The sequence below is a fragment of the Scleropages formosus genome, chromosome 10 (assembly GCF_900964775.1).
Source record: "Scleropages formosus chromosome 10, fSclFor1.1, whole genome shotgun sequence".
Lineage (NCBI taxonomy): Eukaryota > Metazoa > Chordata > Actinopteri > Osteoglossiformes > Osteoglossidae > Scleropages > Scleropages formosus.
The window spans coordinates 13890019-13905880 of record NC_041815.1 but is presented as its reverse complement, the minus strand read 5'-3'; the positions used below and the strand labels follow the sequence as shown (position 1 = coordinate 13905880).

The following is a 15862-nucleotide window of genomic DNA, read 5'->3' as shown; positions in this document are numbered from 1 at the left end:
GGCAGAATGTAGTCAATACTGCAAAAATAATTAATTTTGATTTGGTGAGACTGGATGTAAGAATTTGTGCTGGCAGGTCCTAACAAGTGCTTCAGTTCCAGCTTTTTGACACCCATGTGGCCTTGCTGGAGCTCAACTAGCTTAAAAACAGGTCAGTTGGTTTCAAATGAAGAGTGTTCAAAAATGTCACGGACACATTGTACAGTGTGCAGACCCTAAAGCCTCCTGGAGTCAATGAAACTGAACTATGGACCTTCACGGTAAGGGTGAGAGGTGAATTCATATTTCCATCCTATAAGAAAAACCTAGAAGGACCAACTGCTTGAGGATAAACCAAATCAGCCAAACGCTTGACTGAGCTAGTCAGGTCAGAAAGTGCATCCGAGGAGTAAAGAGAGGTGAAGCACAAACGGAGGGGCAGGACACATGCAAACAAATGCAAATCTCTCCTTCAAGAGGAAAAAAGGACTGGGGAAAAAAAGCATTATAGCACTGATAAGAGAGAAATGGGTCAACATCTCCTTTTCTAAATCAAGCATGTGAAGGTGTTTGGTACTTTAGTCCTTTTTAAATATTTAAATGCATAATAATGAGAAATGAAACAAAAACCCTGCATGATTAAATCATGAACTGCAAATGCTCCATGTAATGCTATGTTTACGTAAATCTTCCAACACAATACAAATGACATTGTCAAAATAATCTCAAAAAGTTCATTAATATATACGAATGACAGCTACGTCTTGTAAATATTAACAAATACTGCCGGCAGTCTATCAGTCTAAAAAGTAACATGCCCACTTATAATCCCTTCCATAATAAAAATCTAATAAAATAAGTTGTCAAATGAGAAATACAGCACCTATAAATAAAGCAGAGTTTACAAAAAAAAAAACTACATCTTTAAGATATGGCAATAAATGGAAATTAAAAATCAGCTATTGGTCAGAAGCCATTAAATTGATATAAGAGCTGAAAGAGGATAAAAGGTGGCAGCTGTGCACTACACAAGTGCCCAGGTAGGTACAAATTAGAACCTCACACAAACGTATAAAACACACTGTATGCGTATGCTCAACGTCTCTCCCTTTCTTCTCTTTCTCACACACAGACATACACATAAAGCTTGAGACAGAGTGCTGGCTGGATCTGTATATGCCTGGAGTTACACACACACACAAAAAAAAAAAAAAAAAAGTGTAGAGTTCATGTATGTGGTTTTTTTTTGTGGATGTGAACAAGATTTTGCTCTAACACTCAAAATCACATATAGTAAAGAGGTCTGCCTAAACACAAGAGTGCATGACGTCAACTTTTTAGCATCTTCTATAAAAGCCCACCAGGTCTGTGTCACAGCCATTCGGTGTGTCTGAAGTACTTTGTTCAGCAGTGACATGTTAGCACTGGGTGTGTGCAAGATGCCTCCATATTTTTTGCAACCTGCACTTAGACCGTATGGGCAGGTAGAACTGTCAATCATACTTTGGCATGCCACAAAAGCTTAATGTGTACAGTTCACGCCCCCTGCTCACATGTCTACTGACCAGTGAATGGACTACCAGCGGACAGAAGTCTGAGCACCTGGTGGGGAGCAGAACTGGGAACAGGGGCTTTCCATCTGACTGACCAACAAGGGGAAAAATCGAGGTGAGACGTCAACATCTCTTGTGCTTATTGGACACAGAAAAAAAAACCTGTAAATCAGAGCTGAATTTGAACTTCATGTATGAATGCTCTGCGCCTATGAACGAACACACACACAAACACAGACGTTTTATATGCACACACATGTATGTGTCTGGCAAGCCAGGGAACCGATGGTGAAGCAGTGTAGGAGAAAGTGTGATGTGTCTCTCCGAGCACTGAGCAGAACCCCAAACAAGTGGTCCTTTGATGCTCCGTGGACACACCTGTGTAGTGCTGGAAGCCCAAGTCACAGAGCTGACCCAGGAACGAGGTCTCCGGAGTGGCTTTGAGGCCACGGTTTTAAAAAGCTCTTTTAAAACATCTAAAAACAAGTGGACACTAATATTTCTCCAAGTGAATTTTTCAATCTGTTTTCCTGTTCTCCTGGTGTTGGCCTGAAACAGAGTGTGAACAAATGCTCACTGTGGCTCGACAACACACGCAGAACTCAGCAAAAGATGTGAGACAAACGTGAACTACAAAGAATACTGTCGCCCAGAGAAAAACTGACAAAATCACGTACTGATACTTTTCAGCTTTTTGGATTTTCCTGACATGAACCTTCACTGAAGTTAAAAACTTTGTGAATTAAATTGATAACTTTTTAAAACAATAACTGTTTGTATATTTCTTTGAACTTTTAACCCCCCAAATATCAAGGGATGAAAACTCATTATTTAGAGTCGACAGACTGTGCAATCTCTTAGTGGCAAAACTGCTATACAATTTTTTTTTTTCTTTTTTGCTACTAACAATTTGTGAAAGAATCAACTTTTTTCCTTAAAGCGATCCACGGTGTCCAGGGTGTTCCAAGCCATTCGATGGCGAGCTGAGGAGAACAGAAACCCAGTGATAGGGAAGGGACCTCTTCCATATGTCCCTCCCCTTGTTTTCTGGGGGGGGGACCCCACTGCATGAATGCTTGACTTTGAATGCTTGTTCCTAAAATCTCCCCCTTGTCTTCTTCAGGGTGGGATGATAAAACCACAGAGGGGTAAAAAGAACCAAAACCGTAATTTAAAAACACACACACACACGCACACAGACTAACAGTTCAACAGTGTGTGAAAAACCCAAGAAAATGTTTTCCTGAACACAGACGTGACACGCAATCCTCTTGCTTAAAAAGGAGCGGGGGAAATTTCTTGAAAGATTTTATCATCCAAACGGCAGGATTCCCAGGATATAATTCTCCATGTTCTTTGTTTAGTCTGTGGCGTCCTTGCACCAGTAGCGGATGGTGTTCAAACCCTGTGGCCAGCAGGGCATTTAAGTGCTTTTCTGAATAAAATCAATATATCAGTTTTCCTGCAGGTTTCCTTTCACAGCCTTTACCCTAGTAATGCAAGGAAAGGAGCGTAACCGTCTGCTTCCCCTTGAGGCTTGGCCTTAGCTGTCTGCAAGCAGCAAAGAGGAGCTCCTTCTGCCCAAAAGGCCATCAGAACTCCCACTCGGCACCCTCCTCACGGCTTGCCGCTTTTTCCAGCCGGTGAATGATGTTGTTGAGGTTGGCTGCCTTCTTTTTGCGCAGGCTGCTGTCCCTGGGGTTCCTGGCAGTGGTGGGCGTGGCCTCAGGAAAGCTGAACAGTCCAGTCACACCCCCTTCCTTCCGGCTACTAGTCCCCGGGGCACAAGAGTCTGTAGGGGCTGAGTCTGGCGGAGCTGGCGAGCGCCCCGGTGTCCCTGCACCTCCATCACCACTAAGTTCCTTCGTGACACCCCCATTGCCCTCTGACATGGCCCCCCTTCCCTCCTCAGGCCCTGAGGCCTCAGCAGGCCTGCTCTCCAAGGCACTGTCGGACTCAGTGCCATCACAGCTGTCACCCTCGCCCACCTTGATTGTTTGGGCTGTAGGGGATGAGCAACCCTCTCTGGAATCTCCAGTGGAACCAGCTGCTCCGGCCTGGATCTCCTCAATGAAGAGCTCCCTGCGGATACGGGACCTGGAACACAAATACAGGAAAATCCACACTTCAGGCAACAGCCCACTGGAACACAGTTCCTCCCCTCTCGCAGACAAACACTGATAGAGTCAAACCCTTGTGACATCAGTCAGAACGTTCAGCGACCTGTAGTTGTGGAACCAGTTGATAACGGTGCTGGTCTTGAGATTCAGTTGGTTGGCCAGCTCCTCAATGGTCTTTGGAGAGGGGTAGGGTTTCTGCTGGTAAGCTCGCTTCAAGGCCTCCTTCTCCTCAGGGGCCAGGACCACACGAGGCTTCTTCAGTTGGTGCTGCTGGTGCTGGGGGCTACTGCCTGGGCCAAAGTCCCCCCCAGTTGGGACGCTATCCACTGGCTGGCTCTCGCTCACTGAGCTGTGCCTTCGCTTCATGTACGCTGCGAACACACGGACACAAGGGCACATCAGGTCAACACATGCTTTTCAAAATCAAGTTCTCATACAAACAGCCTGAAGGAATACTACAAACTATATCCATTCAACTATATTTAAATATCATAGCTTATACTTACAGAACATTTTTACAGTGTCAGTGTAATTTTCCAGAAGCACGGGAAAAATTACAGCGCAATCTGAGAACAATGCAATATATGGGGGGCACAGTGCCTGCTCTGAAAATCCATTGTTCCACATACTGTATGTATGTATGTATGTATGTATGTATGTGTGTGTATATACACAGGTGATCCCCGACTTACAACAGGGTTACGCTCCGCAAAACCCATTATAAGTCAAAAACATCGTACGTCGAAAATGCATTTAGTACACAGCTCTGCGTGACAGACTGGGAGATGCGGATCGTTGCCGCTGCCCAGCATTGCAAGAGAATATCGCTCCGCATATCGTTTTCCCAGGGAAAGGGGGAGAAAAGAGGAGGGGAAAAAAAATATCAAAATTTGAAGTGCGGTTTCTAGCGAACGTCTATCGCTAGCTCACCATCATAAAGTTGACAAAAGTGTAAGTCGAACATTCGTAAGTCGGAGACCACCTGTACATACACATAAATATAAACATGCACATACATACTGATATGTATATATTTATTGCTCCTGAAACCCATGACTGTTTTATGGATGGGCTGTAGTTGAAGTGGATATATGACCACTAGGGGACAGGCTTAACACATATCGCCCAAAAGAGAGCTGCCACAAGAAAAAAAAAAAGAAAAAAAAAAAGCGCCGCAAATAAAGAAAATCCATTTCCGGCAGTGTTTGTAAAGGCCTCTGCAGAACAATTACAAACTGCCGATTCAGATCCAGGAATGTCACAGCTTCTGCTTTCGCTCTGCCTTTGTTCTACCTCATCAGCTTATTTCGTCTCCAAACCGCATAGCACCATTTTTAATGGCAAGACCAAAGTCATATCCCTCACCAATGGTCTATAGACCCAAGCTACTTCTCCATCTCCTTATTAAACTGCAGTGTGATACTTGGGCCCACAGGGTGCACGAATGAACTGTTGGTTTTTCCTGCCATACAACGGGGGCCCAGCTGAGGCCCAGACCGCCCAAGGACCCCCAGCCCACTGAGATGAGGTCAAATAACCAGCAATGTTGCCTTCCCCACCCAAGAGGAGTGATAAACAGGTCTAAATCATTCCAGGAATGCTCATTTAGCTTGCTGCGGAAAGGAAAAACACAAACGCACTGGACTTGAAATAAGCAGACCCTCGGGAGGTTCCTGCTTGTCATATCGGATTGGGGCAGGATTGTCCATCTCCCTTATCGGTGTGGACAGCACAGCGAGAAGCGCGTTAACCCTCGGAGCTGGGAGAGAAAGAGCGAGCGCAGATCGCCTTTGCCAGTGGACTCAGGACTGCTTATAGAAAGAACAACCCAGCAGCCCTGCTTGATCTCGCTTGACTCACAATCCACTGCAAACCCAGTGAGCAGACAAAACATACCTTTGCAGCTGTACTACTAAATGAAGACCATTCCAGAAAATCAACAGAAGCAATGCTTGTTTATGGAATAAAATGATTCATTTTTCCTCAGACACTGACAGGAGGTGAACTTGAGGGGTGAGTCACACCTACAATCGCAGGGTAAGAACTGACCCCAATTCATCAGGCCTTCAAAGTAAAAGAACATCCGCATCAGTCAAGATCTGGGATGATCTCCAGGTCCCTTACCAAAGAAGCACTTGATGGAAAGCTCCAGTTACTGTGCTTAAAAATGGGCAGTGCAGTGTTTACAGCCTTTGCCTTCCATTCAAAAGGCTCAGCTTCCAATGCAATTCCTCCTCTATTATGAGCAAGATACTTGCACTGAACTTGTCAAGTTGCACTACTGTATAAATGGGCAAATAACTAGCTTAGTATACAAATTCCACATTATATGCTGCTCTGGAGAAACGTGTCAATTAAAATAATTGGGAAAAAAACGCTGATTAAGAAACACCAACATGTGGATGAAAAACTGCTCTGTTCTGCTTGAATTATTTCAGTAGGTAACCAGTTCTTCAGTGAAGATTTTCAAACATGCAAGAATTCAAAGCTATGAGATGGGAACTGAAATAAAAGCATCTGCTAACCAAATTAAGAAACCCAAGTAACTGAAAAGATAAGAGTCCCATTGGTAACACACATTCCCAAAGGCACCCACTGTGGAAGCAGTTGGGGCCAAATACAAGGGGACAATACTCAACAGCGAAGCACGGAGCTAGTCTAGCAAACCAGAATGAAGGGGTGAACCCAAGAAAGCAAGGCCGGTCACAACTACCTTTCTTCTCCATGCGCTTCATATCCATGAGCTTCTCCACGTTGCGGGGGTCACTAAGCCACAGCTGCATACGCACGAAGGGCTCCCTCCCCTTGAGGCTCAGTTTGTGCCAGGGCTTGGGTCGGGCCAGCAGGTCTGACACGGAGCCCTGAGTCAGGCCCAAGATAGTTTCCCCAAAGAGGCGCTGCCCTGAAAGACATAAACACACCAAGTCTATTAGACAGGGTGTTGATGGTGGGGTGTGAAGTAATGTTTAGGATCTAGGCAAAGGGGAAAAAGTGCTGAAGCAGCTGAAGAATTAGTCAACTAAATACTGCTGTCGCATCAAAACTGGGGTCCATCGCGGCAGATCGTGTGCTCAGATGTAGCAGTCTGCGGCTACCAAAGCCCAAGGGAGGATGAAGGATGCCACCGCTGACAACCAAGCCTTCATGCAAACGCCAACCATAGGCCAGATCGCCCGTTCTAACAAGAAAATGTCTCAGATCTTCCCAAAAGGGAAAGTCGTCAAGCCACCACAGTATAGAGAAACTGCTACAAAGCACTATCATAGCAAACCATTTGATCCTACAAAACTGTGCTGGAAACAGATTGTCACTGCTGCTTTTGCTGCCATCTCAGTGACACACACTTTATTATTAAACTGCGTCAGGTTAAGGAAGAACCTGGGTGCCTACGTACTAAAGAGCTTAGCCATGTTACTTTACGCGACATGTGTGACCGTCTTGTTTCCGGGCATTAAGCTAAAAGAGCTGGAAGGCAGTCAGCAGACCAATCATCTCAATTATATAAAGATGGGCCTCACATCGTAATGCTTCCTCAAATGGACTCCAAGAGATTCAAGGAATTCTGGGAGATTTCATTCATCATAGGCCTGGCAGCAACAGAAGCAGCACTGTTTCCATAAGGTACTTCAAAGAATTCAAGGGACTTCATGGCCAGTGCTCATACCATCATCTTTTTCCTGAGTGTAGCCTTAAGACAACTTTTAAATGAAATAAAGAGAGCAGAACTACATAAAACTTAAATAAAAGGTACAATTCATACGGCGCAATGAAGAAAGAACCCTAAAATACAAAATAAAAATGTAAGTGGTCTTCTATAACAGACCTTGAAGAAAATTGCTGTATTACCCAACACGCCTTTATGTTTCACTCGGCCATGAAAAAGGTACAGCATTTATGAAATGTATGACGGTAACATTTTTTTAATACAAATCTTTCAAGTGGTGCTGGCTGTTCATTCAAGCGGTACAGCTTTCTATTCCTGCGGAGAACACATAAAATTCAGTCGGATGAACCTGTGGCAAAACCTGAAGCAGGGCAGTAAATCTTCCCAAAGGTCAGCCAGGAGCGGAACACAAACATGGCTTTTGATATGAGACTGTGAGCCTGGAGGGAACAGGGTTGTGTGTGTGTTTGTGTCAGCGGGGCAAGCCTTAGGCTTTATGTTTAAAATGAAAGAGGCTTCAGTGTGTGGACAATCTTGGCTCGAAGGCTCTGCGGATCACGCTTAAATGACAACATCCATCATCCGTGGCAGCTTGTCTGATGGGAAAGGAGACGGGGGCTTTGATAGTGGGACCCAAAGAGTGGGAAGGTACAGGACACTTGTGGGGAGAAGGATAATGGTTCTCACCGAGGTTGTTGTCTGTCAGCACCTCTTTGACCTTCTTGGTGATGACATAGGTGTCCAGCTCAGGGGACACAGCCACCATCTCCTGGATGCTGAGGCCTGAGTGTCCAGGGACAGGGAGTGGCGTGCTGGGCTGAGAGTCGGATGGGTCGCCGGGCTCTGGGGCCTGAGCCTGGCCTGACAGCTCCCCCACACTCCTCACAGATTCCTCGCCAGAGCTCAGTGGGGACTCTGGAGCAGGGCTGCAGCTGGCTGAGGTCTTTGGAGTGCCCTCTGGAGGAAGATAAAGAAGGGGTTAGTTTATAGAGAAGAACCCCACAGGAGGCATACACTTTATTATACTGCCTTAAAAACAGCACAACGGCATCACGCTGAATTTCACATTTCACTTGAAACATTGTTACCCTATGAGAAGAGTACAGAGTGTAAACACTCAGGGTACTGTAGCCATGCTAGTCACCTACATCTGACCATTAAAAACAGCGCACATCTAGAAACTACTTTAGAATAACAGTACTGTAACAGGGAGGCTGTTCCGTGAAATAATGCTTGACATCAAAATGTTACATGAGGGTAGAGTGAGCAGTGACACTGCGGTGACTAGTGCGTTCTGTGAGCAGATGCTGCAAAGAAGTGAACGAATCCCTCTCGCTGCGATCAAAATATCTGTGTGTGTGTGTGTGTGTGTGTGTGTGGTATTCCTATGTTCTGCTTCACTGGCAGCATCAGCCATAAATACTAGAGACACTCTTCCTTCCTCCCTATCAGCAAATAAGAGCTGGATAGCGCCACCTCCAGTGGGACTGCATTTAAAACTACACTGCCATCGAGCTCCAGAGCTGGGGCATCACACCACGGCCCACGTCAGACGCTGCGGCTGAATCCTTATACAAGAGATGATGTTCCTACCTCCTTAAGTACAAGATATCCACCACACATAGACTCACAGCGATTCATGAGGCAGGAAACAAAATATCTACCGCAGTGAAGGTACAGGCCATTTCAAAGATAAACCATTTAACTGCACATTGAATACAGCTTTAACTGTTATTTGCTTTGGCATGTCAGAGGAGGCTGTAACACGTCTGCATTTGAACAGCTGTGTTTTTAGACAACAGCTTAATGTGGAGCTTGAAAGTGAAGATGGAAGGAAAAGAGAGCAAGATGTTTGCTTTGCCATGGAAGGGCCCTTTGTCTCCATTCTTATCTATATTTTAGTGTTTGGTTCACCAAACCATAGCATGGACATCAAGGCACAGTGACCGCAGCAACTGCAGTGCGTCTGGCCCGTCTCTTACTGAAACTCGAAGATGAATTCTGGCTTCATTTTAGCTCCTGAATGTTAGCATTGGCAGTGTGCACTGTAAACATCCCTGCTCGTCCTCTTTCCCTCTCTCATCCCTCATCCTCCCACTTCGTGCCCCTCCCACTAGGCTTGGCTGGTAACAGCCCACAAGTGAGCAGCAAGAGGAGCCGTCACTTGCCATCAGGGTGAGGCTGCTCGGGGGTGAGGGGGATGCTGGCTGGTGACATTCTAACCAGCGGCGCCATGGAGAGGGTGCGAGTAGATGAGAGTGGAGGCGACAGGCCGTCCTGCTACACGGTGCCAGTGAACCAGAGAGCTACCCCAGCGCTGAGGGAAAGAGCTGGGTGACAGTGGAGCGGCAGGCTTTTGGGGCACAGGGGATGAGCCGAAATGTTCTGCATCTGTCCACGCAGCCACTTACAATGAACAAAGCGCATTTTCACCTTCCACTCAATTCCATAAAGGTACAGCTGTGTGCCAAAAAAACAACAACACCCATTTGGTAAGGATTCTTTCATTTCCCATCTACTACTGTAAATTCATCTACTAAAAAAAAAAATAAATGAAGGAGACAGCTGAAAGATTCACCACAGTTCACCGTGTGTCACAGGAAGGGCACGCTGCCATTCCTCCACAGACAGGGCAGCAGGTGTTCTCACACACACAAAAATGGGAACAAGCTATACCTTGTATGTCTACACAAGGTTCAGTGCAGTTTAAAGCATTATGAATCACCTAAATATGTCTGCTAAATACTACGTACTAATCGCTCTGGAGAATAACATCTGGAAAATGAACAAATGTAAATGTAAGTCCCAGCACCAGTGACACAACTTGCCAAAAGAGTTGACATGAGTAATGAACCAGTGCCAGACTGATGTGCCTTGAGACAACGAGTTTCTTCCATTCAGATCATGACTGGCTGCTTCATGACACACAATAGACTAAAATTCACCGCTGAGCAAAGTGTGACTGACCAACAGGGAGGCACCCCATCAGGCTTTGTGCCAAGAGAGCCAACAGAAGGATAAAATTCGTGCTTGCTGTTACTTGTGTGTGAGGAAAAAAAAATGGGGAGTTTTTTTTTTTTTTTTTTAAAAAAGAACTCAGGCTTACTGCATTCCAGGAAGGCCCAGTCTCTCCTATGGAGCTGCTGAACAGGCTACATGTTAAAACCATCTCCAGACCGTAATGCCCTTTTAAAATCTCGCTCCGGCCAGGATTAGGCTCAAAGGCAAGCTGACATTTACGTTTCTTTTTAAGCTACGAGCACATTTTAAAAGCCATTAATTTCCGATCCACCAGGCTTTCTGGGGGTTAAAGCCATCTCCTTAATCTATATATTGCTTTGCATAATTTCCAGTGAAAATTATTGAGGAACGGTGCTTAATGCAGGTCGGGTGGTAAAAGCCATCCATCATGATGCCCCGTGCCCCAGCGCTCCTGTTCTGTATTCATCATGTGATCGGTCGATCATTTGCATATTAATCGGCCCGTCGAGCGTGATGATGGCACTTTGCGGCCGGCTGCTTCCCTGCCTGAGACTATTGGGGGGTGGGGTGAAGGGCTGAGCTCTGCAATTACCACCCATCAGCGATGCCACAGGGTAATTGATTACCACGGTTTCTGGATGCTTCTGAAGAGCTCCAAGTTCTGTCTGCTCGTTCAGTTGCTATACACAGTAGACTGTGCAGAAGTGTATACGTTTGCACTTGCATACACACCCTTCATGAACTGCAACTTTAACGTAAGCTTGATGATTTCTGAACCACCTGACAATTTCCCTCATCAGGCAGAACTTCACTGTATTCAAGGGCTAATTATAATAAACACAGAGTAGGAGGACAGGAATAAACACTGACAAGGGCTAGAGACACTGGGGGTGGAGTTTGACGCTCCAGGCCTCTGGAGAGCCAGCCAGACTCTGAACCTAGATGGGTAATGAGGTGATAGTGGTGGGGAGATGGATGGCTGGTCAGTATGCCAGACACTCTCCCAGGGGAGGGGGCGGCGGTGCTCAGCTGTACACAGGGTCATTCCTTTGTGCCCAGGGGCTATGTGGCCAACAGCAGAGTGACATGCTGTGAAACCCGGTTTGGACGCATGTACAGGATATGAACAGTAGTCAGTACCTTGTAGCGTGCCCTGTTGGCCTTGCAGTGGCAGCACGCTGTGGGCTGGCTCGCCATTCAGACACGGCTGCATGCGGGAGAAGGGCTCACGGGTCTTCTGGGTCATCTTACTCCAGGGTTTGGGCCGGGAGAGCATGTCGCTCACGCTGCCTTGGGAGAGCGCCAGCGTCTGGAACACACACACAACCAAGAAATCATTAAAGGTCTGTCACAGTGATCTACACATGTAATCTTGATACACGACGACACGAGGCTCGAAGACAAACAGGAGCACAAAAAAGTAGATCAAAATGCAGAGACCGGTATTCATATATCCAGCTCTTTTTAACATCACTGAGATTTTAACTTCCTTTATTCTACCCTGCAGCTGCTAAAAAGTAAATCTGTGACATATGGAGGACAAAAACATCCCCTCCGGAAGCAATAAACAAACAGCCTCTATACTGATCACTTCTAATCAGCGTCAAAATGCAATAAAACAAAGCCTGGTCAAAAGGAATGAATTTAAAAACTGCTTTGGAATCAGTTTCTCCAGAAGACTCAGCAGAGCAGATGGGGAAAGTACAGAACTATGTGGACTGGTTTGGAGGCTTTCTGTGTGTGTGTAGATGTTCGTTACCTCTTTGGGGCTGTCATGGCTGCGGTTTTCATCAGCTGCTGTTGGAGGTGCGCTACGACGGTCAGGGTTCATGGTACTCCACCAGTGGTCGCTCCATGAGGCCCCTCCCCGTACTGAGCTAGGCCCTCCATCAGCCACTCCCTCGGAGGGGGCCAGTTCCGCACCCTCCTTCCTGATCCCCGCAGGGTGTAAGTCTGGGTGGGGGGAGGGTGTGGAGGAGACAGGTGGCTTCTTCAGGGACAGGGCCAGAGGTGAGCAGGCAGAGACAGCGGCCAAGGAGGGTGGAGCACCCAATGGTGGCCGGAGTGAAGGGAGCTGGGAGTCAACAGGAGGGGTGGAGGAGCCACCTTTCAGCAAAGGCTGCAGCGCTGCCTGCTGGGCTTCCATCTCACGACGTGCCTGCTCCAGGATGGAGCGAATAGCCTCGTCAGAGCTGCTGCCACTACTCCTCCCACCACCTCCACAGGAGTGATGAGGCAGAGAGGGCTCTGCTGTCGGAAGAAAGGAGTGCTGGCGTAAGAGGAGAGCGGCAGGAGGAATCCATAGAGACCAACACACACAGATCTTTCTGGTGCTTACCCAGAAAATCTAGGTAAAACAACGAATGACCACAGGTTCAGCGGACAGTGATACTTAGGAGGTAGTGAAAGCAGTTTATTTTATTCAACATCATTTACCACTAACACAGAAATTCTCCTGAAAATGTAGGTCTTAAGGAAACAGAATGGTTCATTGTAGGTTTTTCAGGAAGTACTTGAACAATGAGCACCCAGTGAGGCAGCGTCGTAGTGAGCCATAATCCTGTGCATTAAACTCCTCTGACACCATTCAAATCACCACCACGGTATAAACAGCGGCAGGCTAAGGGGACACTCACCAGTCTTCTGCACCTGCAGTTCCCTCTTAGCCTGCTCCAGGATGGACTTGATGGCCTCGTCAGAACCACTCTCTGGGGTGCGGATGCGGGTGGTGATGTTGCCTGCGGAAAGGGACCAGGCAAAGGGGTCACATGTCAGTTTGAGGTCAAAGGGGGCAAAGCCCTGCGCATCCAGTCAATAGCCACTAGAAGGGACACTGGTCTGTAGTAACCAAAGATACACCTCTTCTGCAGTAACCCAAAGGTATACCTCATCAAAAGCACCACAGCACTGCTGTACATTCAACTGTGCACTATGTCCACCCAAAAAAGATGGTGAATTTTGACAAAGTCATATTCATACTCATTCTCATCATTATATTGCCAAAGAAATGGAGACAGCATTCAACAGTTCATCTAGGAAGAGTGATTCTTTCTGCCCCCTCAGGGACATCCAGGTTCCACAAACACCCCGGCACACGGTAGATCAGCACCCAAATTACAAGAGACTACGCTCATGGCTGGATTCTATTACTTAATAGCATTTTCCACATTGCTCTTAATAGTATCTCCAGCAGTTTTGAAAATAATCATGAACCCAACAAAATACATATAAATGAGCAGACAAAATGCTAATTCAGCAACTAATGCCTAAAAACAAAACTTCCTGGTGCAGCAAGCAGCATAGCAGTTACTGCAGCCACCTTTGGATCTGAAGATTGCAGGTTTAAATCCGCACTTAGTGCTGTACTGCACTGCACTTGAGCCAGATACTTTTACCCTGAATTAAAAATTGCCCAGTTGTATAAATGGGTAAACAACTTCTAAGATGCTTTGAAGAAATGCATCAGCTAAATGAATTAATGTAATGTAAAAACAAATAAGGTGATGTCTGCACAAAGAGTTTGTTGGTTGTAATTAGCCATACAGGCTGGTGGTAAAACCAAAAAAAAAAAAAAAAAAACCACTTAAAAATACAGATGTAGCCACATCCTTAATCTCAGAAATGGATGAATACCAAGTTCTTAAGTGTCCCTTTAAGGCATAATGCTGACCCAAATAGGGTGAAAACAGGCAGACCCTGCAGGATCCCAAGCAGCCACAGTGAGGAACAAAGGGGAAAGAACCCCAGTCTAGGCCTTCATACCCCTCACGATAACTACGGCAGTGAGGAGTTGAACCCCAATCCACCTGAAGGCAACAAGGCAATTCATTTACTGTATGTGCCACTTGAGAAGCTACTCAGTCCTTTTTTTTTTTAAATTTACATAGCGATCAACTAATAATTGAAATCAAAACCTATGTGACATTCCTCTGAAAATAGCTTCCACCCCACTGGGTTATATATATACACACACACACACACACACACACACACACACACACACACACACACACACACATATATATATATTATATATATATGAAACTCCATCAGTACCGCTGAAGTTAACAAATACTTATTAATTATGAATACATTACTGATTCGGATCTCCACATAGGTAAGCCATCAGCAAGCTATTAATTTTAAATATTTCCAAATGTTCTATTGTACATAAACCTTTCATATGGAGCATGTTTAGTGAGCATTTGGGGAGGGAAATAAGATTATATTAATGGATAAGCTTGGCAGGACTGTTCATGACACTCTGCACAGACAGCACACAAATACACAACAAGGTACAGACATTGGAGACCTGAGCCTGCACTACGTGAACTGATGAAGAGGTCGTCAGGTAACGGAGCACTGACCTGACACGGCAACAGCATGTCCTTCAATTCTACATTGAGATCTGTTAATTTAAGAGGGACTTTTCTCTAAAGCACCATGCACCTCAGGTATATAAATATGCATTTCACAACAAAGCACTTTGATTGTCCTCATCCTGTGCCCATGACAGCTGTTCAGAGGAAGTCTTTGCTCATATTTTACCACAAGCTGGTGGCTGGAAAGTGTCTTTCTCTAAAAAGAAGCTAAAGAAGAGGGGAAAAACAACTTATAGACCAGTCTTAAAAATAAAGGGTAGTGTAAGAAAGGACACTGATTAGAGATGGAGGAAAACAAACTGCATCTTACATAAAGATGTCTTTATAAGGACTTAAATTACATGCGTGGCTTTCGATTGACGTCTCTCTGGGACCGTGTGGATGGCACTAGTCTGGTTGTGTCGCTCTTTGTGTGCCTCCATCTGCAGCTCTATGCATAATCTCCACAACGGATAAATCTGTCTCCACATCATCTCTCCAGCCTCACCCCACCCCACACACATCAAGCCACGCTTTTTTGCTCTCCAGATTCCAGGCCAGAAGGAGAAGCGGGCGCAAACATGCTCAAACAGCACGGACACACGGGGTCACTCCACTCCCAGCAGCACGGCGAGGGCAGAGCACACACCTGGAGGTGGGGCGCCTTCATGGCCGGCTCGTCGCTTCGGACCCTCCTGAAACACGCGCTTCAGGTTCTGGCCTGGGTTCTCTGTTGGAAAACAAGCGGCGACAGATAGGGGTTGAGTGTCAAGTGGTGAGCTGCTTGCATGGAAGAGCTGAATGTGAGGCACATACACTGGCCACACTGGAACTGAGCTGCGGCACCACCAAACTTCAACACCATCTGTCTTGCGCCACATCAAATCACACAATTGAGGAATGACATCTGTCTCGCGCTGCTGGCAACTGGCCAGATGCCTGCAAGCACCAGGTGGGGCTACAGAGGGGTTCTCACACAGCAACAAGGAGAGAGACACCAGCCAACTTAAGAACCCCCTCTTAGGGTCATACAAGTGACACTAGGAACCCTCAGAAACTGGCCATCTGACAGCTCAGGGTTGCTGTATTAGAGAGTAAATTATTGTATAGTTGATTATGTAACACTGCAAGCTGCCTTGGACAAATGCGCGAGAAAAATGAATAGGAAAAGTACATTACAATTCATATCACAGCAGAAACAGT

General features: G+C 46.1%; 1 protein-coding gene across 4 annotated transcripts in view; it reads right to left on the bottom strand.

The window, feature by feature from the left end:
• The window catches only part of LOC108922449 (protein CASP-like), a 93850-nt gene that overhangs the window by 13750 nt on the left and 64238 nt on the right, over positions 1 to 15862 (bottom strand). The window contains exons 16-23 of one of the 4 annotated variants that reach the window (XM_018732572.2): positions 15309 to 15389; positions 12935 to 13036; positions 12058 to 12548; positions 11439 to 11607; positions 8004 to 8273; positions 6366 to 6554; positions 3756 to 4023; positions 1216 to 3629 (exon numbers count right to left, since the gene is read on the bottom strand). The exons of 1 other annotated variant lie outside the window; for it this stretch is intronic. In XM_018732572.2, the coding sequence (XP_018588088.1) occupies positions 3125 to 3629; positions 3756 to 4023; positions 6366 to 6554; positions 8004 to 8273; positions 11439 to 11607; positions 12058 to 12548; positions 12935 to 13036; positions 15309 to 15389 (2075 nt within the window). In that variant the 3' untranslated portion in view covers positions 1216 to 3124. Of the gene's footprint in view, positions 1 to 1215; positions 3630 to 3755; positions 4024 to 6365; positions 6555 to 8003; positions 8274 to 11438; positions 11608 to 12057; positions 12549 to 12934; positions 13037 to 15308; positions 15390 to 15862 lie in introns of those variants that run through there. 2 more of the 4 variants (XM_018732570.2, XM_018732571.2) reach the window with 2 other exon arrangements.